Genomic DNA, 27,883 nt, shown 5'->3' with positions numbered 1-27,883 from the left:
GAGGTTTTTCTCAAGGTTTTTCACCAAGAAGAAGACCTTCCATGTACCATGATCACTCTATTTAAAGAGTCATGTTTGCATGTTCATGCAAATTTGAGATCACCAAATTTTGACACTTAAAATTTCACTCAAATGTTTGGGATTATGTGGCAAGCATGCATGTTTGAGTTAACCAAATTTTGACACCCAAAATTCCAGTTTATTTGGCAAACATGCAAGTTTGGTTAAACCAAATTTTGACACCTCAAAATTTCACTAACATGGATTTTTCCATGAAATGAAGTCAACATTTTGACTTTCTTCATTTTAATTCAACAATTAATTTGAATAATTAATTTCAAATTAAAGTAACATTAAATGATTAATTAAACTATTTAATTAATATTTAATATTAATTTAAATGCCCATCCCAATAAATTCTGACACATAATTGATTAAGATATTTAAATCTTATTTAAATATCTCACATTCTCTCCTTTTGTTTAATTCGTAAATAAAACAAAAATGCGGTTAAATATATCGTATATATGTAGGGCATATTCCCTAATTTGAATTCGAACACTTCAAACTCACTCGTCACACTGTTCTATGGTTTAGTCCGATATAAGCTAGCAGAGGGACCTAATGGACCTATAGATCATGGGCTCCAACGATCCAAGATTAACCGGCTAAACTCATTAACCTTGTTAACCAACATTCGTTAACTACTAGGACACTCCACTATAGCCTAGTAGTTGCACTCCCCTCACTATAGATATATTTCTGTCCATTTGATATAACCATGATTAGTAAGTCGATCCTTCACAGGTTGTTCATAACTAGAGTTGGGTCAATTTACCGGTTTACACCTAAAGTTACTTCTTGTTCCTTATGTCTCACTGATCCTCTAATGAACAATTGGTTTGTAGTCCAACCAGTAAACCGAATCCCTCTCAGGCCAATGAGAGGGTGGGGCCCCTTGTTCAAGACCTGGAGTTAGTGCTTAAGGGAACTACCTCTCTTCTATCCCTAAAAGTGGGTAGGAGTGAATTCCATCTTGCACCCCACGTCCCCAGCCATTCACCCAGTCTTACCCCTGAAATGGGAGGCCTATTGAGTCGGCGAACTAGAGCCACTCTCACCCATGCAAATCTAAGGATAATTCCGAATAAACAGGAGTTCATGGTTAGCTCAGGATTAAAACCGAGTTACCTAGGTTATCGAATGAAAAGAAAATCAGTCTCAACAGTAAACGACATTATAAAGTGAGAGTGGTTTTCTTCATGGTCCGATCTTATGCAATACTCATTGCATAGGACGCCCCCACTCACATGTCTCCACATGTACAATTTAGTGATCACATTGTTTATATCATATACAAAAGTGGGCCGCATCCATAGTGTCCCTAGAATAAGGTACTCAGCCTTATCCTTATACTATAAATCATTTTGACTATATATTTGAACTTGATCCACTCTTATGTCTCTACATATAGTTCAAGTAATCATACTATAGCCAGAGTGTTCTTAGTTTATTGGATTCAGATTAATGATCGTAAAGTTCACTTTGTTCAATAACAATCTTTACTGAATAAACAACAATAATAACTTTATTGAAAATAGAATATCTTTTTGTTTACAAACTATGAGTTTTAGGACATAAAACCCAACAAATATGCACACTCATTTTTATAAATTTTTCTCCAATTATCAGATCTACCTCTCGACTTTGATCAAGACTCTCCACATTCGCTCCTTTGCCAAGTAGAAATCCTTCCACGAGCAGTGAGAACATTTGAGCTAGAGTCTTGATATGTCTCCTTTTCCTTCTTTCGCATCTCATTATTTATTAAGGCATATGAAACATCTTCAAAATCAATATTAGTGATTCCATGTAGTAGGGTCGTTACTAAGAACTCGTAGGATTCCGGCAAAGAATTTAATAACAACAATGCCTTGTCTTCGTCATCAATCTTAGCATCAAGATTGAGCAAATCAGTGATGATTTTGTTAAAATCATCCAAATGCTCAGCCATTGAGATACCTTTCTTGTAGTCAAAACGAAAGGGTTTCTTCTTCAAATAAAGTTTATTTTCCACACTCTTTTGCATATATTTCGCCTCAAGCTTGTCCTATAGTTCTTTCGCCATGGTTACCTTCATAAATGGATATTTCTGGTCCTTGCCAAGACAGGATCCAATAATTCCACAAGCTTGCCGATTTAATTTCGTCCCTTCTGCTTCTTGAGTCTTTAGGCATCACCTCTTGGAGAGAAGTATCAAGATCTTGCATGACCAGCAATTGCTAACTTCGCCTCGCCAAACACCAAAATTATTGCATTCCATCAAATTTCTCTACTTCGAGATTAGAACTCAAAAATCTCAATCCACGCCGTGATTTAATTCCAGATGATTATGCCATTTTCAAGAAAATAACCACGATTGTGAGTACGTCTAGTGGTCGATGAGGCCAAAACTTTCACAATACTCCTAAATACCACAATCAGGCTCTGATACCACTTGTTGTGCATCGAAAGCGGAACAAATGTACTCACAACACCAATGAACGAAATTACACAAAGAGACACCAAGATATTTACGTGGTTCAGAGAGAAGAAGTTCCCCTACATCCACGGGTCGCAACCAATCACTAATAAACAAAGTGTTACGAGTGAATACCTCACTATCACACTACAAAGGCTCTCACCAATATGTCACTCAACATATACAATGTGACACCCAAAACTCTCCCAAATCTCGATATCAAATCCCGATATATAACTAAATCTGGTATGACTAAATCTAATCCAAATAACCAAATCAAATCAAATCCAAATAACCAATCAAATCTAATCCAAATAACCAAATCAAATCATATGACAATTTACAACACATAGCACCCTTCACAATCTTCCACAAACTCTTCCAAAACTCTGTTTTATAACCTGTGTTATCCAACGACCAATAGAAATCAGGTTCTTCTTGAGACTAGGAATATATCTAACATTCTTTAATATCCACTGATGCATAACCTGTGTTATCCAACTGACCAATAGAAATCAGGTTCTTCTTGAGACTAGGAATATATATGATATTCTTTAATGTCCACTAATTTTCTGCCAGAGTTTTTATGCAGACATCCCATTTTCCTTCGATCTTCAAATCTTTGTTGTCGGCAAAATACACCTTTTCGAAATTTTCAGACTTGAAATTTCTAAACTTTATTTGGAGACGAATGAAAAGATACACCTGAATCCAAAATTCAAGATTTAATCGGACTGTCCACGTTGAGGATTAAAGCATCCCCAATACTACTGCTGAATTTACCGAATCATCGTCATCTTTTGATTTGTGATTCTACTTCCTCTTTGTACAATCTGCCCGAAAGTGACCTTTTTCTCCACAACTCCAACTTAACGTTTGGTTTGTTTGGAGATTTTTCTCGGTTCCTTGATTTTGATCGCCCATTGTTTGGGCCCTTTGATTTACTTCTTCCCCTTCGATCAACAGTGAGAGTATTGCCTGATGAATCTCCGATTTCCCGTTTGCGAATACTTTTGCTAAAAACTACATCTCGAATTTAATTCAATTTCAGTTTATCAGATTCTTATGAATTGCTGAGTGGCAACAATAGTATCCCACGACTCGGGTAAAGATGACATCAAAATCAATGCCTTAATTTCATATTTGAAATTAATATCCACCAAACTCAATTGACTTGTAATCATATTGGATTCGTTTATATAACCTGCAACAGATTCACCTTCAGACATTTGTAGATTAAACAGCCTTCACATCAAATACACCTTGTTCATAAGATGTTGCAATTAAAGTCACCGAATGGACCCATAAATAAACTGAATTCATATTAGAATATGAACATTTTGTGTGATCTCAAAATGGTTACCCTTTTAGAAATAGGGTATTTCGCCAATTTCTGTTGGAGCTTGATTGGGCCAGGCTATTTACGACCCATAGAAACTGCCCGGCCCATTACTCTCTGATGGATACGGTCCACTTGAAATCCGAACCCGATTACCCGAAACGATCCAGAAAGTTGGAAAGGAGTGACAAGACCGCTACGCTCAGAAACACTGCAATCCGAGTTCGACAGTCCGCTGATTCTGGTTTTAGTTCCTATGCTTTTTCCTGAAACTCCAAGGGTTTGAGCTTTTGGAACTGGAAATGAGAAGATGGATCAACCACAGCGATCGTCATCAGTAACGGCGGTCTCCACTTCCCGCGCTTACCAGTTTCACCCAGCTCGAGCTGCCATTGCCAATCTCTTCGACCTCTACTTGGGAGTAATAGCTCAATTGCCCTTCTCCCCTCTGATTTTAAGTTTCTATCTTCGTTTAACAACGTAACAGCATATCCACTATGTTTATTTGTTTGAATTCTGTTTTTTGGGCAGAGGAGTAATCGTCTAAAGCCCGAAGATTCAGCTCGAGAACCTCCGTGAGTGTTTTTCTTTGTTTCCTTGTTCCTGTCTTTGTTTTTATATTAGTTTATGTTTGTTCAAATAGCGTGTATATGTTCTTGTTGGCGTCTTCTCTTGGTTAGTTTGCAATCTCTCTTATTATATCACTCTGGCCCTAGTTCCTTCAACCTGCACCTGGTTAATTTTAGAACTCGGCAAATCAAAATTTTCTGTTTGAGCAGGTAAGCATTTGTCTTAATAAAATCCCAACTGATGCCATATTCCTCTTTTGATATGGTCTATGGTCTAATTCCCTCTCGGTGTAAATTGTCTCATATTTTTACTTTTATAGTTATACCTTCCTCATTGCAAATTGGGAAAGTCTTTTGTAAACATGATGGATTATACATCCCTTTGGTAAATTTCAATCATCAATGAAATTGTCTCTTATCGAAAAGAAAAAAAAATTTCAAGGTGCATGCAAGCTGGCTAAGTACTTGTGAGTCACAATTTGTTTTTGTTTTTTTACCATAACATGGCTTACCCATTTTAGGAGTTCACACTGCTTCCGTATATACTAACTATTTTAGGCCGTTTTCAAGACTAACCTGCTCAAACAGGGACTATTAAATGAGCTAGCTACATCTAGTTATTACATCATTAGCCAATTTCCTTTTTTTGTTTCAATTTAATTCAATAAGACTTGGAGATTCTTGTCCAACCTTGCTTGAATAAAATCTTTACTACAGGTTGTACAAATGCTTTTGAAGTAAACTATGGTACAATGCAACAATGTCTAGTTCTGTTTTTCAATGGCCAAGTCTGTACAAAAATATGATTCAATGCGTTTTTTGATGATGAAAAATGCTTTGCATACTCTATTCATTTTGCATGATTTAATCCCTAATCCATTGACTGGAAACTTAATTATAGCTTTACCTTTCTGTTTTCTGCTCAATGGAAAAATGCTCTACTTCTTAAAAGAAAAAAAAATGCGTTATTGGCATTAAAGTATGATCTTACGTGCATGCTGGGTTGCAGGTTTCTCATCTTCGCTTTCTTCAACTTGTTTTATTAATTTTATTGTGTTTTTACTCTTAATTGATGTTGTGCCTTCTCACATCGAGTTTCTTGAGATGAGTTGTGATAGGTGATCTTATTTTCATTTTCCAATCTGGTTTTTTATAACGTTCACCGAAGTCCTTGAAAGTTCATTTCTCAATATTTGTCTTGCAATTATTGTTCTATTAAATTGTTTATTGAGATTGAGTGCCATATGCTTTTATGAGAGGATCATTAGATTGGTACAAAGTGTTCCAATAAGTCGTATGATTGCACAAACTGAATCTTTGAGGATATGATGGTGACAGCTCCTATACTTCATGGATAATTTTTTTAATTTTTCCTAAATCAAATGACTGATTGAAGCCACATAACTGGGTGCTATTAAGTCCAATATGTAGGTTTTTAAAGTACAAAGTAATTGCGAGACTCTGGACATTTGACTGATACGTTCATACATTCTTTTTAATAACCTAATTTTTAGGATAGTGAAATGATTTTTTTCCTGATAGTCAATAATTGAAGTATATACATAGAAAAAAAAAATGCTAAATCAATTAGAAGAAACGAAAATAAATGTTGTTTTAATGACTTTTCTGGATCAATTCTTTATGTGGAACTTTTCTAATCTTAATTTCCATTACACGTCCTCAGGAACAAGGCCCAAAAGCGTGTACTAGCTATTAACAGAGAGCTTCCTCCTCGGAACGAGCAGTTCCTTTTAGATTTTGAGCAAATTCAGAATCAATTTGCAGTGAGTTTCGAGACCTAATTCAGAATTTCATATTATGATGCGTTTTACAATTTTATTTTCTTCTATTTCACCCAACAATAGTTTAACAGTGTTTAACAAATGGGGCAATCTTTCAGGACTATGATCAGTTGCATGCTGTGACTGAATCAGTTCTTATCTCCCTAGTTGTACAGTGCAGTGGTCATGTACCAAGGGCAGAATTTCTTCTCTTTGCTTTACGGAGTTTATGCAGTATAGGTTACATTAATTGGGACACTTTTTTGCCGTCCCTTCTTTCTTCAATCTCATCTGCAGAAGTTTCCCTGGGCCAGGGAAGTCAAGCTGCGCCTACTACTGTCTCAACTACAAATTTATCGCAGTCTGGGGTGCTTCCATCCTCAAACCCAGTCCCTAACAGTTCTACTTTTCAGTCTTCCAATCCTGCCTCTCCGTTACCATCGGTTCATGGAATCAGTTCACCTGCTCAATCAAGCATCGATCCAACTTCTTGCACAGCATTATCACCAATCAAATCCTCTGATCTTTCTGGGACTGGATTACCATCTGCAGTTAGGGTCAATTCATTTTTGAGAAATAATGCAATAAGCAGTCTACGTCAGCTTTGTTGCAAGATTATCTTAAGTGGTCTTAAATTTGATTTGAAACCAGTGACGCGTGCTGATATTTTTTCCCACATGCTTAATTGGATGGTTAATTGGGACCAACGGCAACAAGGGATTGAGGAATCAGAGAATATGAAATCCTGGAGGCCTGACAAGGCTCTCATTGAATGGCTACATAGCTGTTTGGATGTGGTCTGGCTTTTGGTTGAGGAGAATAAATGTCGTGTGCCTTTCTATGAATTACTACGCAGTGGCTTGCAATTTATAGATAACATTCCTGACGATGAAGCCTTATTTACACTCATCTTGGAGATCCATAGGAGGCGCGATATGATGGCAATGCACATGCAGATGTTGGATCAACACCTTCACTGCCCTACATTTGGGACTCAGCGGATCTTTTCTCAAACAATGCAGAACATATCTGGGGAAGCAGTAGCAAGCTCGCGCCATTCACCAATCACATATCCAAGTGTACTTGGTGAACCTCTGCATGGAGAGGTGAAGAACTTAATCTAGAGCTTAAAGAGGGTTTCTATTCAACGTCAGTAAAAAAGAGAAAAACAAAAAATGTATCTTATCTAGCTATTTGAGAGACTTAGAAATAGAAGAAAATGAGAGGAAAACATGCAATCATATCTCTCCAGTCCAACTGTCAATTTCTACCCCTGTAGGTGAGGTTAAATTTAGAAACAATTTAGGTGTATGTTATAAGTTGCGAAGATATTGTAATTATCTATATGCAGTAAAGTCTGCTACTATTTAGCTTCATTATGGAAAAGTGGAACCAATGAGGGGCATTATGAAGTCTCTTTTTAACAATCACCTAAACTCTGTGGTAAAACATTCATTAATTGTGATTATTCTATACTAAGTTTTCTCCTCTTGAATATACTGTATGCCTTCGTCTCTAAATACTTGTTGCAATTTTCATACAGTTACTGGTACAATGCCCTTTCTAATTTGTTCATTTGATTGCCATTCTGTAAATGCTGTTAAACTGGTCTTGTTTATTTGGTTCAGGATATTGCATCGGCTATTCAGAGAGGAACTCGAGACTGGGAAAGAGCTATGCGTTGTATAAGGCATGCTCTTCGCACAACCCCATCACCTGAATGGTGGAAGCGCGTGCTTCTTGTGGCTCCTGGCTATAGGTCTCCTGCACAAGGACTTAGTCCTGGTGCTGTTTTTACATCTGAGATGATATGTGAGGCGACAATTGATAGAATATTTGAGCTATTGAAGCTGACAAATTCAGGCAACTGCAATTTCTTTGTGATTCGTCTTTTTATTCTGCCACATAGTCATGATATTGCAGAAGGAACTGGAAAACATATGCATAAAAGATCCATGATTCTTAATAAAGTCGAAAGTGTCTTCCCTGTTCATGCATTTCCATTGTAACTATTGAGTTTTTATTAACATGTTGATAACCAACCTCCTGTAACTATTGTTTGCAGAGATACATTGCTGGCAAGAGTGGCTCGTCTTCTCAGATATATTCTATTTTCTTATGAAAAGCGGATGTATTGATTTTGCGGACTTTGTGGCTAAGCTGTTTTCTCGTGTAACAGAGGGAGGTCACCATGTCTTAAGGACAAATCATGTCACTTGGCTGTTTGCACAAATCATTCGTGTTGAGCTTGTGATGAGTGCTTTGAATTCAGATGCAAGGAAGGTTGATTTTGAATGACGGATTCATTGCCCTTGATATACTCATGTACTCTTGCATTTTCTCCTAATTGCTTCTATCTAACATGCACTAACTGAAGTGTGCACGTAATTGTTCCCTAATTAGTTTGAGAAGCTTTACTTAATATAACTAGCAGCTGAAAAATTTGGCTTTATGATATTATCTTATTGTTTGTTAATCCACAAGCATATTGTTAATCTGCATTAACCATGTTGTGGAATCAAAGCTTACTTCCTCAAAATTGGAAAAGTTATCATTTTAAATGTGTTGCATGAAAATATTAATTATGTATGGAAATCTGATTAATCAATATGTAATACATTCTGGAGGATTTTTTTTCGTTGATGCACTAATGTTTCAAATATGTTTCCAGGTGGAGACGACAAGAAAAATATTATCATTTCATAGAGAAGATAAAAGTGCTGATCCAAATAATCCTCAAAGCATCTTGCTTGATTTTATTAGTAGTTGTCAGAACTTGCGTATTTGGTCATTGAACACAGCAACAAGAGAATATTTGAATAATGAGCAGCTACAGAAAGGAAAACAAATTGATGAATGGTGGAGGCAAGCAAGTAAAGGTACATGGTGCATAATGCAAGTAAAGTTGTTGAGTCATGCTACGTATTATGGTTTTTTTTTTTCGTTCTGTTCTATTTTTTTAGTCACACATCATAGCACTAAATTACTCTTTTAAGAAGAAAAATTGGAGCAGCTCTTATTAAGAAGGCTTGTTTATGTAACAAAATATTTGTATTTTCTGACACGTTTTTGGTATTATCTCCAGGTGATCGTATGATGGATTATATGAACATGGATGACAGATCAATTGGGATGTTTTGGGTTGTCTCATACACCATGGCGCAACCAGCATGTGAAACTGTGATGAATTGGTTATCTTCTGCTGGGGTTCCAGAACTATCATCAGCACAAAATTTACAGACCAATGAGAGGATAATGATAATGCGAGAAGTGAGCCCATTGCCGATGTCTTTGTTATCAGGTTTTTCAATGAACTTGTGCTCGAAGCTGACCTATCAAATGGAAGAATCTTTATTTTCTGGACAGGTATGTATCCTTTTCTTAATCAAAATTTATACTATAGTTTACGTGGTCTATTGGACTGAAAGATACCTATGATCACAACTTTCTAGGTACAACTGTAACCATTATGCAATTAAATCTTACTTGCATGGCATTAGGCAGAATGGCATGTTTGACACATGCCTGAAGCGTATTCGAGCATGTATTTGACATATGTCCTTTGGAGAGAGATAAGGAGATCTCAATTTTTAAGGAGGATTTGAATAATTCAAATTCAAATATTATAAAGAAAGATTCCCTTTTAAAATCAAATTTTATCCTTTGGGATGTTGAGACTCAGGCATTGTAAGGGATTATTCATAATTCAAATTTGAAAGGATTGGAGGATTTGGATTATGATTCTGGAGTCGGCATGAGCAGACTTGAGGTATAAGATCCTTTTATCCCAGAAGATTCAATCTTAAAAGATTCAATCCCAGAAGATTCATAAAATCTTCATCCTCCTGAAGGCGGCCAAACAATTGGTAAAAGTCTTCCACCTCCTGAAATAAAATCTTTCTACCTACTGAAGGAGGCCGAACAATACAATCTAATAACCAGCCCTCATGAGACTGACGTTTTTGAATCGTTGATGTTTCAACCATCCCTGTCTTACTTTAAAAATGATGAAATCATAGGGCAATGCAACACCCCCATCTAGCTTTAAAAATTAGAACTAATTTTAAGATTTATTGTAAGTTCATGGACTAAATTCAACATTTGAAAGTAAAGAGTCTAAAATGGAATTAGAGTCAAAATATAGACTCAAATAATACTTTTCTATGTGTGTGTGTGTATATATATAAATATATATATTGTTGGATTTAGATTCGGCCCAAAGACGAAAAGGAAGAGAAAGGAAAGAGGAAGAAAAAGAAAAAGAAAATTGAGAAGTATTTAAGTAACTTCAAATTTAAAATATATATACAAATAATTATAGAAAGAAGAAAGGTAACCAGTGACAGTTGAACAGTGTTTACCATTCAACCCCGTAGGTTTGGGTTATACTGCTTAAAACCATGCCCCAAGCAATGGGTGGGCTTACCAAGCCAACCAAGGATCTACTTACAGCTGCCCGGAAGAAAAACGTTGCCGGTCAATACCCCAAACAAGCCCAAAAAGTAGTAGTAGAAAATGGGTTCATGGTCTGTATGGTCTACATAATTCTCTTACTTTTAGGTTAAATATTTGAGTGATTTATTTCGATCCCATGATATAGTATTCTCATCTGGGTACATACAATTTATTGTAAGAAGCTCATGATGCTGTACATATTAAGCACTGCTGCTTGAGTTTTTATGCATCCTTGTCTCGAACGGGGTGAAGTAATGTTATTAGGGGTTCATTATCTTGATGAATATTCAAACTTATGTCTAACGTATACTCCTATTATTTTTCTGTGTAGGCTGTTCCCAGTATTGCATTGGCTGAAACCTATACTAGATTGCTTCTCCTCGCACCACACTCATTGTTTCGTTCACATTTTAATGTAATTTTCTCGATCTATGAAAACCTTGTTACGTTATTCTTTATCTTTCACTTTGAGAATCAGTTAATTCTGCATTTTTTAAAATATGAAACAACTCTTCTCATTGATAGATTTTAAGAGTTCCTGAGATACAAATTCTCTTGTATCCGAAAGGGCGTGAGAAAGAAAAATTGCAGCAAAGACAGCTATTTAGAGAAACCATGAATAAGAACTTTTCATAGACCTCACTAAACAAGCCCTATTAAAACCAAGTCTACTATGTACTTTTGCTAAGACACCCCTATTAATTGTGTTTTTAACATTAGAAAAGACCCATCAATCATGAAACTTACCAGACGGGAGAGAACACTCTCAAGGATTGTTTTAGGTTGGGTCAAACTGAAAGTGCAAAACCCAGCAGTTCTGAATGATTCGAATAAAGAGAGAACATTCCATCACATTTGGCTTGAAAATGAACAATAATAGAAAAGGTGATCATCATGGAGTCGAATGGATTTTGTGAAATTCTGATTGGTAGATTTGTTGTTGAAAATTAGTTTTGGCTTATGTGATCCATATAGTGGACTTGAAATTGAGAAGAAAATATTGCATATCAACCGTTTGTTTTATTGTCAAAAACTAAGATGTGCATATTACATTTACATCATTTTTCTCCTTTATGAAATGCTTGTCAGCTCCAGTATGTTTTGTCATATCATGCTGGACTAGATTATGAGTTTTTGCGGTGACAACCTTGTTATTACAATAAATTCTTATAGGTGCTTTTTGAGACAATTTTAGCTCTTCAAGGATCCTATTATTCCATATAACTTCACCAAGACTCTAAATTCTGCCTCACCATGCACTTAGCTACTACATTTTTTTTACTACACCATGTAACTAAATTTCCTCCAACAAAAAAATAATAGCTATAAGTAGGTCTTCTATCAATGGTACTCCCCCCAATCTACATCAGTGTACACTTCAACTTGATAGTGGTCTTGTTTTTTAAATAATATACCCTTACCTACAATTCCTTTCATATATCTCAGGGTTTACATAGCTTCGAAATGAGTGTGTCCAGGTGAGTGCATAAATTGACTCACCATACTGCAAATGCTATATCTGAAAACGTCTGTGAGATCAATAGATTAGTCTACCTACAAGTCTTTGGTATCTGTCTTTGTCCTTCACTTCTTCAAACTTTGGAGGCATCGATACTAGTGACTACTTTTTCGGAAGTGTTTGAACCAAGTTTGTTGAGATTGTTTGAGACCATAGAACGATTTCTTTAATCTGCAAATTAGCTATTTCTAAGTACCATTTCAAATCTCCATGGTGCTCCTGAACACCTCTTCGTCTAAATCACTGTGGAGAAAAACATACTTAACATCTAGTTGATGGGGACAATCTAAATTAGCTGAAAGAGACAAGAACCTTGATGGAGTTATTTTTTGCAAGGGGAGAGAGTCTCATGATAATCAATTCCATAGGTTTGAGTAAAGTCTTCAGCTACTAATCTGGTCTTGTGTCTTTCAACAGTACTGTCAGTACTACACTTTACTGTATGCACCCATTGGCATCTCATGGGTCTTCCTCCATGACCGCCAATTTTCAAATTGGGTCATCTAGGATTTCTTGTATATTCATTTCAACAAGTAAAGTGTCTATCCTAAATGTGAATGCTTTATGACTAGTTGAATTTTTTTTTATATGAAATGTAATTTGCAATGATGAGATATTTAGTACAAGTTTTAGTACCTTTCCTAGTAGCAATAGGTGGTAGGTTGTGGGGCCTGATGTTTACTTATGAGTTAAATTTACTCGAGAGTTAAAGGAAACTTAATAGTCCAGTAATTTGAGTTAGTGTAACAAATCTCTATTTTCTTATCTAGCTTCTAGGATGGATTCTTATATTTTCTCCTATGTAGTTACTAAAATAGATTATCTGTAACTACTTGAAGTCATTAATAGATAAACTCCTAGCCGTTGAAGTCATTAATAGATAAACTCCTAGCCGTTGTGGAGCATCCTATGTTACCGCGTATATTTATCCTTGCGTCTTTTCTCTTTTGTTTTTCACTTTCTTCATCTAGATCAAGTGTATGAGTTGTGCGATCCTAATAACTGACATCAAAGCTAGGAGAGATTCACAACAATCTATGAAGATGGAAAGTTCAAAGATTAGGATTGAGAGGATTGATGGATCCGATATTAGTTTTTGGAAGATGTAGATTGAAGATTACCGTATTAGAAAAATTTTCACGAACCTTTGTTTGGGATGAAATCGGATCCCATGACCACGAAGTAGTGGAAGCTCAAGGATCGGTAGGCTCTAGGATTGATTCATTTGACATTGTCTAGAAACATGGTGTTCAACATTGTTAAGGATAAGAGAACATCAGATCTGTTGAAGGCATTGTCGAACAAAAATGTCAAAGAAATGAACTCGAAGGTTGATTGAAAACTTCACAAGTACATCATGAGTGCTAGATTGGGTAGGGTCATTGTGAATCAGAATCCAAATAGCTTTAGGGCTGAATCCAAATAGCTTTAGGGGTTGAAGCGAGACTTCTTGAGTTGGGATAACTCTTACCCATCAATGAAGGAATAACCATGCTCATTTGCGTAAGAGCTTGGGGTTCCAAATTTGGGCAATAGATAATTGGAAGGTGTACCAAGTAGGGTGTGTTTCGAAGAGCCATTTGCATAAGAGGAATAATGCCAATGGTTACAAGCAAAGAAGCCGGGTCAAGTGAGACTTGCACTAGCCAAGTGCCAGATTAAGCACAATGCAAGCCCATATGGGTGGATGATGCTGTTGTAGTTGAGGCAGTTGAGAATATGTCGATTTGAGATGCTATGAAGAATCCAACTTGTTTGAATTGTGGTGGGCAACAATTATCAGAGAAATCTCGTTGGAGGAGCAGTAGCTGAGGATTGATAATGCTCGGTTGAAGGACGAGTTGGACCGAATTTGTACACTTGTTGAGTTGGACTGAATTTGTACATTTGCTGGGATGTTTCTTTGGCAGGCCAATTTTGTCACTAGCGAACTCCATTTAACCTTCATTGCCAAGCTCGAGTTTGGAACTAAGACTTGGGAGTAATGGATTTGGTAGTTTAACCATGGCAACGTCAATGCCTATTTTGGTAGTGTGTTGTCGGCCAATATGGTTGTCGTTCAGCCACCTGCGAGGCCAACACTGGGGATGGGACTTGATCGTTCAGTTGAGTACTCTATGCGATTGAAGCTTGCTTTGGCAGCCATGGATGAATTGGTCAAAAGGGCATAGACTGATGAGCCACTTTGGATTGGGAGCTTGGAAGGTGGAAGAGAGAAATACTGAACCAGGAAGAGTACAAGAGGACATTCACTCCTTGCATTGGCGTGTAATCGAGCAGTTTTGTCACTAAGGTGTGAAGAGAAACTGGCACGGTGATCATCAATAGCTTGGCTCTTGTCAAGACATTGATGGTCTCCAATCGATTTCTTGAACCACAACCACCAATGTAATCTCCAGTGGCATGGGAGGAACGAAGAATGGTGCACTTCAACTGATGCACACAGAGCTTCACAGTTTCTCCATCGACGGCTGATGGTGCTCATTGTGTGGTTGAAGCTCCCAATGAAGGGCTTCAATATACTTGGTCGAGGTGTGGGCCAACTACAGATGTAGATCTTGGTGTTTGTATAAGTGCTCTTGGTGCTGCTATTGCTCGTGTTCCTACATGGACCCTTCAAAGATGAATGCTTATGAATGGAACCCTCTACGACATCTCCATCTACTTGTGGGGGGCATTGCATTATTCATTAGTGCAATGAAGGGAGAGAACATTACTCTAAGCCCATACCTTGTGAGGAAGTGCCTTGAGAGGAGTGAACACAAGAGTAGGCATCTAGTGGCGAGCGATGCCTGTGGAAGTGCTTTGAGAGGAGTGAGCACAAAAGTGGCAAGCTTTACTGTATGCACTACACTTTACTGTATGCACTACACTAAATATCTCATCACAACAGTACTGTCAGTACTACACTTTACTGTATGCACCCATTGGCATCTCATGGGTCTTCCTCCATGACCGCCAATTTTCAAATTGGGTCATCTAGGATTTCTTGTATATTCATTTCAACAAGTAAAGTGTCTATCCTAAATGTGAATGCTTTATGACTAGTTGAATTTTTTTTATATGAAATGTAATTTGCAATGATGAGATATTTAGTACAAGTTTTAGTACCTTTCCTAGTAGCAATAGGTGGTAGGTTGTGGGGCCTGATGTTTACTTATGAGTTAAATTTACTCGAGAGTTAAAGGAAACTTAATAGTCCAGTAATTTGAGTTAGTGTAACAAATCTCTATTTTCTTATCTAGCTTCTAGGATGGATTCTTATATTTTCTCCTATGTAGTTACTAAAATAGATTATCTGTAACTACTTGAAGTCATTAATAGATAAACTCCTAGCCGTTGAAGTCATTAATAGATAAACTCCTAGCCGTTGTGGAGCATCCTATGTTACCGCGTATATTTATCCTTGCGTCTTTTCTCTTTTGTTTTTCACTTTCTTCATCTAGATCAAGTGTATGAGTTGTGCGATCCTAATAACTGACATCAAAGCTAGGAGAGATTCACAACAATCTATGAAGATGGAAAGTTCAAAGATTAGGATTGAGAGGATTGATGGATCCGATATTAGTTTTTGGAAGATGTAGATTGAAGATTACCGTATTAGAAAAATTTTCACGAACCTTTGTTTGGGATGAAATCGGATCCCATGACCACGAAGTAGTGGAAGCTCAAGGATCGGTAGGCTCTAGGATTGATTCATTTGACATTGTCTAGAAACATGGTGTTCAACATTGTTAAGGATAAGAGAACATCAGATCTGTTGAAGGCATTGTCGAACAAAAATGTCAAAGAAATGAACTCGAAGGTTGATTGAAAACTTCACAAGTACATCATGAGTGCTAGATTGGGTAGGGTCATTGTGAATCAGAATCCAAATAGCTTTAGGGCTGAATCCAAATAGCTTTAGGGGTTGAAGCGAGACTTCTTGAGTTGGGATAACTCTTACCCATCAATGAAGGAATAACCATGCTCATTTGCGTAAGAGCTTGGGGTTCCAAATTTGGGCAATAGATAATTGGAAGGTGTACCAAGTAGGGTGTGTTTCGAAGAGCCATTTGCATAAGAGGAATAATGCCAATGGTTACAAGCAAAGAAGCCGGGTCAAGTGAGACTTGCACTAGCCAAGTGCCAGATTAAGCACAATGCAAGCCCATATGGGTGGATGATGCTGTTGTAGTTGAGGCAGTTGAGAATATGTCGATTTGAGATGCTATGAAGAATCCAACTTGTTTGAATTGTGGTGGGCAACAATTATCAGAGAAATCTCGTTGGAGGAGCAGTAGCTGAGGATTGATAATGCTCGGTTGAAGGACGAGTTGGACCGAATTTGTACACTTGTTGAGTTGGACTGAATTTGTACATTTGCTGGGATGTTTCTTTGGCAGGCCAATTTTGTCACTAGCGAACTCCATTTAACCTTCATTGCCAAGCTCGAGTTTGGAACTAAGACTTGGGAGTAATGGATTTGGTAGTTTAACCATGGCAACGTCAATGCCTATTTTGGTAGTGTGTTGTCGGCCAATATGGTTGTCGTTCAGCCACCTGCGAGGCCAACACTGGGGATGGGACTTGATCGTTCAGTTGAGTACTCTATGCGATTGAAGCTTGCTTTGGCAGCCATGGATGAATTGGTCAAAAGGGCATAGACTGATGAGCCACTTTGGATTGGGAGCTTGGAAGGTGGAAGAGAGAAATACTGAACCAGGAAGAGTACAAGAGGACATTCACTCCTTGCATTGGCGTGTAATCGAGCAGTTTTGTCACTAAGGTGTGAAGAGAAACTGGCACGGTGATCATCAATAGCTTGGCTCTTGTCAAGACATTGATGGTCTCCAATCGATTTCTTGAACCACAACCACCAATGTAATCTCCAGTGGCATGGGAGGAACGAAGAATGGTGCACTTCAACTGATGCACACAGAGCTTCACAGTTTCTCCATCGACGGCTGATGGTGCTCATTGTGTGGTTGAAGCTCCCAATGAAGGGCTTCAATATACTTGGTCGAGGTGTGGGCCAACTACAGATGTAGATCTTGGTGTTTGTATAAGTGCTCTTGGTGCTGCTATTGCTCGTGTTCCTACATGGACCCTTCAAAGATGAATGCTTATGAATGGAACCCTCTACGACATCTCCATCTACTTGTGGGGGGCATTGCATTATTCATTAGTGCAATGAAGGGAGAGAACATTACTCTAAGCCCATACCTTGTGAGGAAGTGCCTTGAGAGGAGTGAACACAAGAGTAGGCATCTAGTGGCGAGCGATGCCTGTGGAAGTGCTTTGAGAGGAGTGAGCACAAAAGTGGCAAGCGAAGCTCGTAGAAGTGCTTCAAGCAGAGTGAGCATGAGAGAGGTAAGCAACGCCTATGGAAATGTTCCAAGAAATGTGAGCATGAGAGAGTCGCGACACCCATAGAAGTGCTCCAAGAAGTGAGCATACGTGTATTCCTGGAGTAATCGCCTTGTGCCTAAGGTGGGTGTTTTATTTGAGTTGTCAAGATTAGCATCCACTCGAGAATAGAGCATCAGGCTAGACATGAGCAACATGAAAATTGAAGCAGTAGCACGATTAGAGAAGTACTAGTGCAATTAGAGAAGTACTAGTGCAACATCTGCCACATGAAGGTGGCTAAGTAAATAGTTGACTAAAGTGTAGTGCCAAAAAGAAAAGGGACTATGTTAAAAGCTTATAAACTTCGCTTCATTAAGGGATGTGGCCACAACAAGGGAATGTTGTAGTTGACCTGGAAAGCCCCACCCTAAGGGGTGTACTAATTTGTGCAACTCAGAGAATATGTGTGTTGAGGCCAAGAATAGTTTTCGTATTCATATTGTCATCAGCACAATGCCGAGATTAAGTGGGAGAGAATATCATAATCCACGATGCCATTGTGCCCTTAAGAAAGTTATCGAGGATGATGACCAATTTTAGTGGGGTAGAATGTCACAACCATGCTATGAAGATGGTAAGTTGTGACCCCCCACATGCAGATAGACACTGTGTCGCCTTAATGACCAAGCGAGGGTCGAGACAAGACACATGCCATACAGTTGGTAAAGAACCTGATCTATCATACAAAGATAAAATACATCAGAAGCCAATACTATTTCACTCGCAGATCAGTAAAAGAAGATGATGAGTTTTGAGAAGATAGAGGGTGCATCTAGCCGACATGATAAAATGGGTTGATGTTGGGAAATTGAGGTTGTGCAAAGCCTTGGTTGCTCCTTCGTAGCTTCTATAAATGTTCTAGTATAAATGTTCTAGTGCTGAAGCTATTAATGATGAGGAAAATCTTTTGAGATTGAATTTTAGATGGACTGGATTAGTCTATGAGTTAAGGAAACTTAATAGTGAAGTAGTTTGAGTAAGGGTAACACAACTATATTTTTCTATGTAGTTTCTAAGATGGATTCTTATATATTCTCCTATGTAGTTTCTAATATGGATTCTTGTGTACTTGAGTCATAATATATAAACCTTATAGGAGTCATCAATATAAACCCTTATCAATAGGAGTTCCTTTTACTTGTTACTATTATACTTCCCTTTCTTTTCTGTTTAAAAGGGGAAAAACCCACACTGTGCCTAATAAGATTCAAGGCTCTATAGCACACTCTTTATGGTTAAGTAATATGGGGAGCTGCATAGAGAAATCAGTAGAAAGGTTTATTAAAAAAAAAAAATTATTCTTATTCAGGTTTGCATTTAAATCTTTACAAATGTCTATCAAATGAATGAAGTTGCCAATTTATGAGCTGTCTGATTTCTAGTACTTTCTTATTTTTGACATTTTGTGTTACACATCTTGCTCTTTAAAATCTCACCCCTCTATACTCTTCTACTCCCATAAAGTTCAGATCTTACTTTCAGTGTGTTTTTACTCACAGTTAAATCACTCTTTACTGCAGCATTTAGCACAAAAAAACCCATCCCTATTGAGCAAACCAGGAGTCACGCTTCTAGTGCTTGAAATTCTGAACTATCGGTTGCTTCCTCTCTACAGGTATAGTTTCTCACCCCCACACCAAAAAAAAAAAAAAAAGGTTAGAGTTCTAAATAATAATATACAAGATGTTTGATATCTTATTTGCAACGTGATATATACAACGAGAAAGGGTGATTTGTCCGTATATCACATTTTACTCGGAATTACATTGGTAGAGCTTTAGATTTGAGGATATATATACAAGATTTTTGATATCTTATATGCAACGTGATAATGTTACATTTTTTTGTAAAACTCACATTCCTTTTCTCTTTTAGGTACGAAGGCAAAAGCAAGGCTTTGATGTATGATGTTACAAAAATAATTTCTGCACTTAAGGGAAAGCGTGGAGACCATCGAGTATTTAGATTGGCTGAAAACTTGTGCATGAATCTTATTTTTTCATTAAGAGATTTTTTCTTTGTGAAAAGGGAAGGGAAGGTGGGTGAGCAAAATGATCTCAAAGAAGAATTATAAGTTATATTGTGTGTTTCATTCCATTGTTTCGCTGAAATTAAACTCTTTCTGTTTTTGAAGGGTCCAACTGAATTTACAGAGACACTAAATCGATTAGCTGTGGTTACTCTTGCTATCCTGATTAAGACACGCGGAATAGCTGATGCTGATCACTTGCTTTATCTTCAAACAATGCTAGAGCAGACAATGGCCACCAGCCAACATACTTGGTCAGAAAAAACTCTGCGATACTTCCCACCTGTTCTTCGTGAAGCGTTGATTGGAAGAATAGATAAAAGAGGTGTAGCTATTCAAGCATGGCAACAGGTTTTTTATCTTAACATATATTAACTATCCTAATTGAGTTCACCCCCACCCTTAAATTGACATCAAATCCCTGTATATGGGTGATTTTGAAGGAATGACAAGTCTTTTGAAACTCTTAAAATGACCCGTTATGTAGTTGACGTTTAATAGGTCAATCATTTAAACGTCTTCTACAATCAGAGGATATAGATGCAGCAAAAATTGACGTATCTAGAATGCTTCGAAGGTTTACTAAATGGTTGGGTTGTGTAGTAATATGCTAGTTTATGTAACCCTCTCCTAAGACGAACAATAAATAATAGTGAGTTGATATCTTTTAACCATCATTTACAGGCAGAAACTACTGTGATCAACCAATGCAACCAACTTCTGTCCCCATCAGCTGATCCGACATATGTGATAACGTACATCAGTCATAGTTTCCCGCAGCATAAACAATATCTATGTGCTGGTGCATGGATACTCATGCAAGGGCACCCTGAAAATATTAACTGCACAACCTTGGTATGAATTTCCTTCCCATTCTTTATATACATCAATACCGTTGTCTATTTAGATTTTAATTTTTCGACAATGCATCCATGTTATGACTTTTTACATCTATCAATTTAGGCACGGGTATTGAGAGAGTTTTCACCGGAAGAAGTAACAGCTAACATTTACACAATGGTAGATGTGCTGCTTCATCACATTCAGATTGAGCCTCAGCATGGACATTCCACACAGGTATATAGATACTGGCGTAGCTTATATGCACTTTCTATAAATTGGATGGAGGACTACCTCCTAACTCTTCAATATTTAGGGGTAGGAACTTGACACTAATCTCATTAATAGATAGCCTCTGGAACATACACCAATGACCTTAAAAACTATGAGGTTCACAATTGGTAGCTTTCAGTCATTAGGCGGCCAACCCATGGTCTTTGCACAATAATACTATGAGGTCTAGATGATATTCCTAAGACAAATACTTTAGGTTTGGCAGCTTGCGAGGATTGTCAGTGGTTGGCTAATTAAGTAGAAATTTTATTAATCTGAAATATACATTCAGTTTTATTTAACGGATGACGGAAACTGGGAGGAAGAAAAAAAGCTATTTATGTCTTACAAAGGCCTCCTCGTTTCCCTTTCAGGATATTTTGCTTAAAGTTTGTGCCAATCTTTCATTTTTCGTATGGACTCAAGAATTACTTCCTCTTGATATTCTTCTCCTAGCTTTCATTGACCGTGATGACGATCCCAATGCTCTACGCATAGTGGTATGTCCTTCAAACTCCTCTTTTTTCCTTCTACTTTTGACTACAGATAATGATGTGCTACTATATTTGGGGGATATCGTTCTGTATATTTGTCTGACACATTCAAAGCTCTATATTTAAATTTAAGCCGGTCATTCTTTCAAACAAATCAAGCTCTATTATCTGCAAACTACAGATGTGCTATATGGATATGTTTCACCCTAAACTTAACCTGCAATGATATTTAAAATTCATTGCCCAGGTAGGGATTAGAACCAAATTGACGACATCACTTTTATAATTATTGGTCTATATTTGTTGTACATTGATGACTTCACTGTAAATCTCGAACTCAAATTTCTGATTGCTCGTCTTTCCTAGTACATTTTGTGCAAAATGACTCAGTCAAAAAATTGATCATTGTATATCACTATTGGAAGAAACAAGTTCTTCGAGGTTCTTCATTAAATATGTACCTTCATGCATGGCCCACAGAACTGCAATTTGATTAGCTAATAGTCTTCCTACATGTGAGGCATTGCAGATTAGTTTACTTGATAGGCAAGAGCTTCAACAACGAGTCAAACTATATTGTATCAACCGAGTTTCACCTGAACACTGGCTTCACTCTGCAGTGTTCAAAAGAAATGATTTACAGAAGGCTCTTGGGAATCATCTTTCATGGAAGGACAGGTGACCAAACTAGGACTTGCATAGTTGACTTTTTATTTTTAGAGATCGTAATCAATATCTGATCCATAACATACAGTGTAATGATATCATAAACAAATTAGTTAGTTTTTTTTTAATTTTTTGTTTTTTCGCACTAAAAGAGTACGATTGCCTTTTCCTGTTGATGAATGGATTGAACATTTGAAGGCTGGTTACTTTTTCTCTTTTCTCCTTTTTGTTTTCCTTTACCTTTCATAGTGTTGGTTGTAGGAATTCTTTAGCTTGCTTCATTTTTCTCGGTGAAGGATATAACAGTAGAATTCTAGGTAGAAAAAATTATTATATCATCAACCAGTAATGAAAAAATATTACAAATATAAATAATTAAAGTCTACATAATACACAGCAATATTACAAAAGATATAAGGGAAATCCAACAAAAACTTCTACTTCATTCCATTCGTTGGCTGAATTCAAAATTCATGATTGATGGTTGTAGTTCAGTGAAGCTGGAAGTCTTGTATGTGGTCCCTCGCCCTTTCGGTTTTAGAATTCCTGGTTGAATATGGCAGATTGTTGTAAAACTATTGAGGATTCTTTGTCTCAAGATACTTCTCAAGGATGGGCTGGTTATGTTATTCCTTACAAACTTAGGAATCTGAAATTTCTTATTAAAGAATGGTTTTCTGATCAGGAAGCTACAAGGAAAAGAAAGGAGAAGAGTCTTATTTCAGAATTGAATGGTTTGCAAATTTGAAATGTCTCCTTTGTCTACTCAAGATATTGGCCTTCGATTTTTCGACAAAGGAGAATTAATGAATATTTACTTGTCAAAAGAATGCAACTTGATAAAGATTTAATTTTCTTGCTTTCGGCTACCATGGTGGTTGTTCGAGATTTCTCTGAAGTTGGGATTTGGTTTGATTGATCTTTTTTTATTTCACGGCCGTTTTCATTTGCTCTGTTTTCTATTTCTATCTTTTTTTTCACTCCCCTGGGAGTTTGTCTCATTGAACATTTTCTTTTTATCATATCAATGAGAATTTTCTTGTTATAGAAAAAAAAAAAACTAGCTTTCATTGAGAACAATTGAAGAATACGTAAGTGCAAGGGTAAACAATGGAAAAGAAAAAAGTGAAGGGCAATAAAGAAGGGTCTAGAAAAAACCAACGAGTATTTTGGCGTTGGAGGATCCAATTAATCAAAATGCTATTGAGAATGTTACTCATGAAGAAGATGCATATCTAGAGGGTTATTTTGCAAATAACTTCACCATTTTGTGGAAATAACCTCAAGATTTCAAACAATATTGGTATCTTTCAAGTAGATGAAAAAGAGGAGATTGAAAAGAAGAATTTTCCTTCTAACCTACATTTGGACTCTATTCCAATCTTAGAAAACCCTCTCCCTCCTCCACCCTCCAATACCTGACGAATTCTCAGCTTTTGTAGAAGCATGTGATTTGCAGCTTTATGAAATTCCCCCACTATTATCAAAGAAAAATTGTGCACGAAATTAATAGTGTTGTCATTCTTGGAAGATTAGTGATCTTGGGTGTTGGAGTCCTTGGGATTAGTGCTGATGCTATAGTTGGTCCGCTTGGATTGTGTCACAAGAAAGTTGTCCTTCTGTTGTTTGCAGCAGTTCTTATCTTTAGCTAATATGGACAAGTTCATTGGTTCAGTTGCTTTATCAGTTGGTTTTGATATCGTTAGTGGAGGTTGCATAGGAGGAATTTGATGATTTGGCTTCGAGGGCATGGTTAGATGTGCTGCAATGTCTCTTTGTTTTCTTAAGATCCTTTTGAAGTTATTGTCTTAGAAGTTAAGATGCTTCTTTCATATGGGAGCTGCCTTATTCCAAATGGGATTCCAAGGGAACTCCCCTTTATTCCAAATGGAAAGTCTCCCGTGATCCAGATCATCAGTTATGGTATCTTGAGTACTTGTTAGAAGTCCTTTTTTTTTTCTTTTAAATCCTTGTTTCTTCGTGTATTTTTTTCCTCTAGTTCATTGATCACACCAATCATGCTCATCCTTGTTGGAACTCAAAATCCGTAAGAAAATATTGTTCTTTTGTGTTGTTAGTCTTCTTAGGAAGGCAAAGGGTCAACTGCCAAATTTATGTAGAAACACTCTTCTTAGGTTCTAGGATCGGACTAGTATATCCTTCACAGGTGTGATGCTGAGGATTTGAATAGTTTTTTGTGGTTATTAGTTATTATTAAATTACCGTGGAACTCAAAATCTTAAGCTCATGGGTTACAATGGACTTAATTACATCACTACTTTAACATTTCCTTCACTTGTGGGCTTGAAAATTTGTTCAATACCCAAAAGGGTAAGTCAATATTAATTTTGGGGGAAATGACGTTAAAAAAGCATTCAAACATTGTGAGTTATAGTAAATTTAATTATATCACACTAGTATTTGATGGTGTTTTTTGGCCAGAGTTTTAATTTAGCCTTTGAGCAGAGGTCAAGCATCCAGGAGGCGTGAGAAGAGTTTGTTATGGAATCCATGTGGGAGGGGTCGGGTTCTATGGCAGGTCGGATGCTTGGCAATTTTGTGGTTTAGTTGGCTAGAAATAGGAGCATTCCTCAGATGAGATAGTTCTTGGTAGGATGGAATGTGACATTTTTCCAATACTTTTCTTTCAGCTCTCAATTCTGTTTTCTTAATTGTCTTGCAGAGTGTCCTGTTTTGTTCGTGCTCTTTCCTTGTATTTTGTTCTTTCTTCTTCATGATGATGGTTTTCTTGATTTATTCACTTCGTTGACATAGGGTTAATGGCCCACTTTTTGTTGCAATTTTGCTTAGCGTGCGGCTCACTACGTTCATAAAGTCCTTTTGAATTTAGCTTCAACGCTTCATTTGTTCGCTTACATTGTTTTATATCTATCAGAAGAATTCTCCACCTATTCTTCTGGGAGCACTATAAGGATTTTAATTAGAAAAGCTGTCTTGATGTCACAGGTATCCTGTATTTTTTGACGATATTGCAGCTCGATTACTTCCAGTAATTCCATTGATAGTTTATAGGCTCATTGAAAATGATGCTGTAGATCAAGCTGACAGAGTATTGGCCATGTACTCTCCTTTTTTGGCCTACCACCCTCTTAGATTTACATTTGTTCGTGATATACTCGCATACTTCTATGGTCATCTACCTAACAAGCTCATTGTTCGAATTTTGTATGTACTTGATATCAGCAAGGTAACATTCTGTCTGTTCCTTTTTCACTGGTGATGTACATATATGAATATATGTTTGTTTATATGTTATTCCTGTTACTTACAGACACCAAATTTGTTTCAGATTCCATTTTCTGAGTCGTTCCCACATTACATTAGTTCCCCTGGTCCTGTCATGTGCCCGCCAATGGATTACTTTGCTACCCTCTTGTTGGGGATAGTCAATAATGTTATACCTTCCTTACAGACATCAAAACCTGGAACGGCAAGTGATACTTCAAGTAATTCAATGCGTCCATCGCATAACAAAGCCCCTGGGACAACACCACCGGGGGCAACAAGTGCTTCCGAGAGCCAAAAAGCATTTTATCAAATCCAGGACCCTGGCACATATACTCAGCTTGTTCTTGAAACAGCAGTCATAGAATTACTTTCTCTCCCTGTCTCAGCTGGTCAGATTGTGTCATCGCTGGTTCAAATTGTTGTCAACATACAACCTACTCTGATTCAATCGAGCAACAATTTTCATGGAGCTCCGAGCAGTATGGGACAGGGATCAGCGTTACCGACATCTCCTTCTGGAGGAAGCACAGACTCCTTAAATGCTGGAAGATCAAATACCTCAGCATCTGGAATAAATACTCCTAATTTTGTTTCACGAAGTGGGTATACGTGCCAACAACTTTCTAGCCTTATGATCCAGGCATGTGGTCTTCTACTAGCGCAGCTTCCTCAAGAATTTCATGTACAGTTGTATCTAGAGGCATCACGCATTATAAAAGAAACTTGGTGGCTGTCTGATGCAACAAGATCCTTAGGCGAGCTAAACTCAGCTGTTGGTTACTCGTTGATGGATCCAACATGGGCAGCACAAGACAATACCTCAACAGCTATTGGTATGCTATATGTTATTTACTAATTAATCTTATTCCATTTGACAACATAAACCTTCCTTTCTGCTCACAAATTGATGCCATATTTTAGGTAACACGGTTGCACTGCTTCACTCTTTATTTAGTAACCTCCCACAGGAATGGTTAGAAGGGGCACATGTGATTATCAAACATCTCAGACCCGTCACATCAGTAGCGATGCTGAGAATAGTTTTCCGTATTATGGGTCCACTGCTCCCCAAACTTGCCAATGCTCATAGCCTTTTCTGTAAGGTATGTTGAGGAACATTAGTTATCAAAAATGAAATTTACGTTTCAGTCTAGCATAAAGTTATTTCTGAGATACTTTATTGAATTTTCTTTATACACGCTGAAAAGAATAGATTCTATATGATTTTAAGCCTTCAAAGTGTTAAGTCTTTATTAGATGAAATTTAAGAGACTTAAGTCTCAAATATAAGCTATTTATAGGCTGCCATAATCTTTCAAGTACTGTACATAATCCGATATGCCCTTAGGCACGACCATACATAGAAATCACACTTGGGAAGGAGGGACAATTAGCTAGAGCAACAGGTACGGTAGCGAAACTGATTGCAAAAGAGGGAAAATCGGCTGTTAGCTCTTCTGTTTCTGTTCCCTTTCATTTTAGCCTATAGGCTGTTTCTGTTAATTAGTTCTACTTGGTTTGATAGTTGTTAAATTCTTAGCTAGTTAGAATGTTGTTTAAGGTTGTTAGCTGCTTTTGTCCACTAGTATAAATACATGGTCGATTGTTCTTCAGACTCTCTCCTCACTCTTGAGCGTATTGGTGGATGTATTTGGGAAGAACACACAAACATCAATACCAGTGGAAGCCGCAGAAATATCAGACCTCATTGACTTTCTGTAAGTGACAACGAAAAGAATTTACTCAAATGTTTTGTTCTATATGCTCTAAGATACTCTTACACATATGGTCATTTTTCATCAGGCACCATGTTGTCCATTATGAGGGGCAGGGAGGGCCTGTTGTAGCTAATAGCAAGCCTCGACAAGAAGTTTTGGGCATTATAGGAAGAGCTTTGGAAAATCTGCGTCCAGATGTGCAACACCTCCTTTCCCACTTGAAGCCTGACACTAGTTCTTCTATCTATGCTGCAACGCATCCAAAGCTGGTTCAAAACCCAGCTTGACCAGAAGCCTAAACTGGAGTTTTCTTTTTTCTTTTTTCTTTTTTCTTTTTTCTCAATAATTAAAGTGTTGGTTTGGTTGATTATAATGTATTCATTAGTTGGTCTGTATCTGATATGGTTAGTGCGAGTGGCCTTCTGCCAAAGCTTGTTAGTAGTTGTAAATTAAGAGGTTATTTTACCGACCGAGTCTAGGGTATAAATAGATTGAGATTGAATTAGTACTGGAATTAGTGGAAATAACATACATTTATGGAAGTTTTCATGGCATTAGAGCCTTGATTACAAATCGCAACGATCTTGTAAGTACATCACTTTTTGGTTTGATTGATGAACTAATCATCCTTTTCATAAAGTTTTACCAGCTGCAGAAGAAGCTAACAGAAGTTGTCAAGTCTATTCAAAACTGGGCTGATGGATTGTGCAAGGCCAGGTACTTGTGATTTACTCAACTCCCTCAGAAGCTACTCTCGCATATGTTGTTGGAGTAATGAAGAACATTTTTAGGCTCAAGGCAATTACTAAAACCACTCTCAGATGTATCATTAACAGTGAGGTTTGGTTCCATGGAATTTGGAATCTCAATGCACCCAGATTTTGATTCACCATTGATTTTATGTTGCTTGCTTTTATCGTTTACAATACATGGATTTACTAGCAAGGAAAGCATGCAATTCTTTTATTTGAAGATTTTGTAACCCTCTCATGTTTATGGTGAGAAATTGCAAAGAATACATGTTTTCCCTCAATGTTCT

The 27,883-nt window shown here is 37.3% G+C and overlaps 1 protein-coding gene across 1 annotated transcript; it reads left to right on the top strand.

Moving 5' to 3' along the window:
* The first annotated feature begins 4,061 nt into the window (after nucleotides 1-4,061).
* Nucleotides 4,062-27,417, top strand: LOC111809347 (mediator of RNA polymerase II transcription subunit). The gene is made up of 21 exons (XM_023695791.2): nucleotides 4,062-4,281; nucleotides 4,392-4,435; nucleotides 6,114-6,213; nucleotides 6,330-7,316; nucleotides 7,839-8,073; nucleotides 8,276-8,493; nucleotides 8,882-9,089; nucleotides 9,296-9,576; nucleotides 10,997-11,080; nucleotides 19,096-19,190; nucleotides 19,451-19,613; nucleotides 19,710-19,955; nucleotides 20,289-20,459; nucleotides 20,568-20,681; nucleotides 21,092-21,217; nucleotides 21,741-21,889; nucleotides 24,845-25,085; nucleotides 25,188-25,959; nucleotides 26,048-26,229; nucleotides 26,741-26,844; nucleotides 26,930-27,417. The coding sequence occupies exons 1-21, from the start codon at nucleotides 4,171-4,173 to the stop codon at nucleotides 27,129-27,131; spliced, it is 4,833 nt and encodes a 1,610-aa protein (XP_023551559.1). The 5' UTR covers nucleotides 4,062-4,170; the 3' UTR covers nucleotides 27,132-27,417.
* Nucleotides 27,418-27,883: the final 466 nt, after the last annotated feature.

The sequence above is a fragment of the Cucurbita pepo genome, chromosome 13 (genome assembly GCF_057944985.1).
Source record: "Cucurbita pepo subsp. pepo isolate OVF chromosome 13, ASM5794498v1, whole genome shotgun sequence".
Lineage (NCBI taxonomy): Eukaryota > Viridiplantae > Streptophyta > Magnoliopsida > Cucurbitales > Cucurbitaceae > Cucurbita > Cucurbita pepo.
Note: the sequence above shows the minus strand (reverse complement) of the source record. Positions and strands in the feature narration are given on the sequence as shown.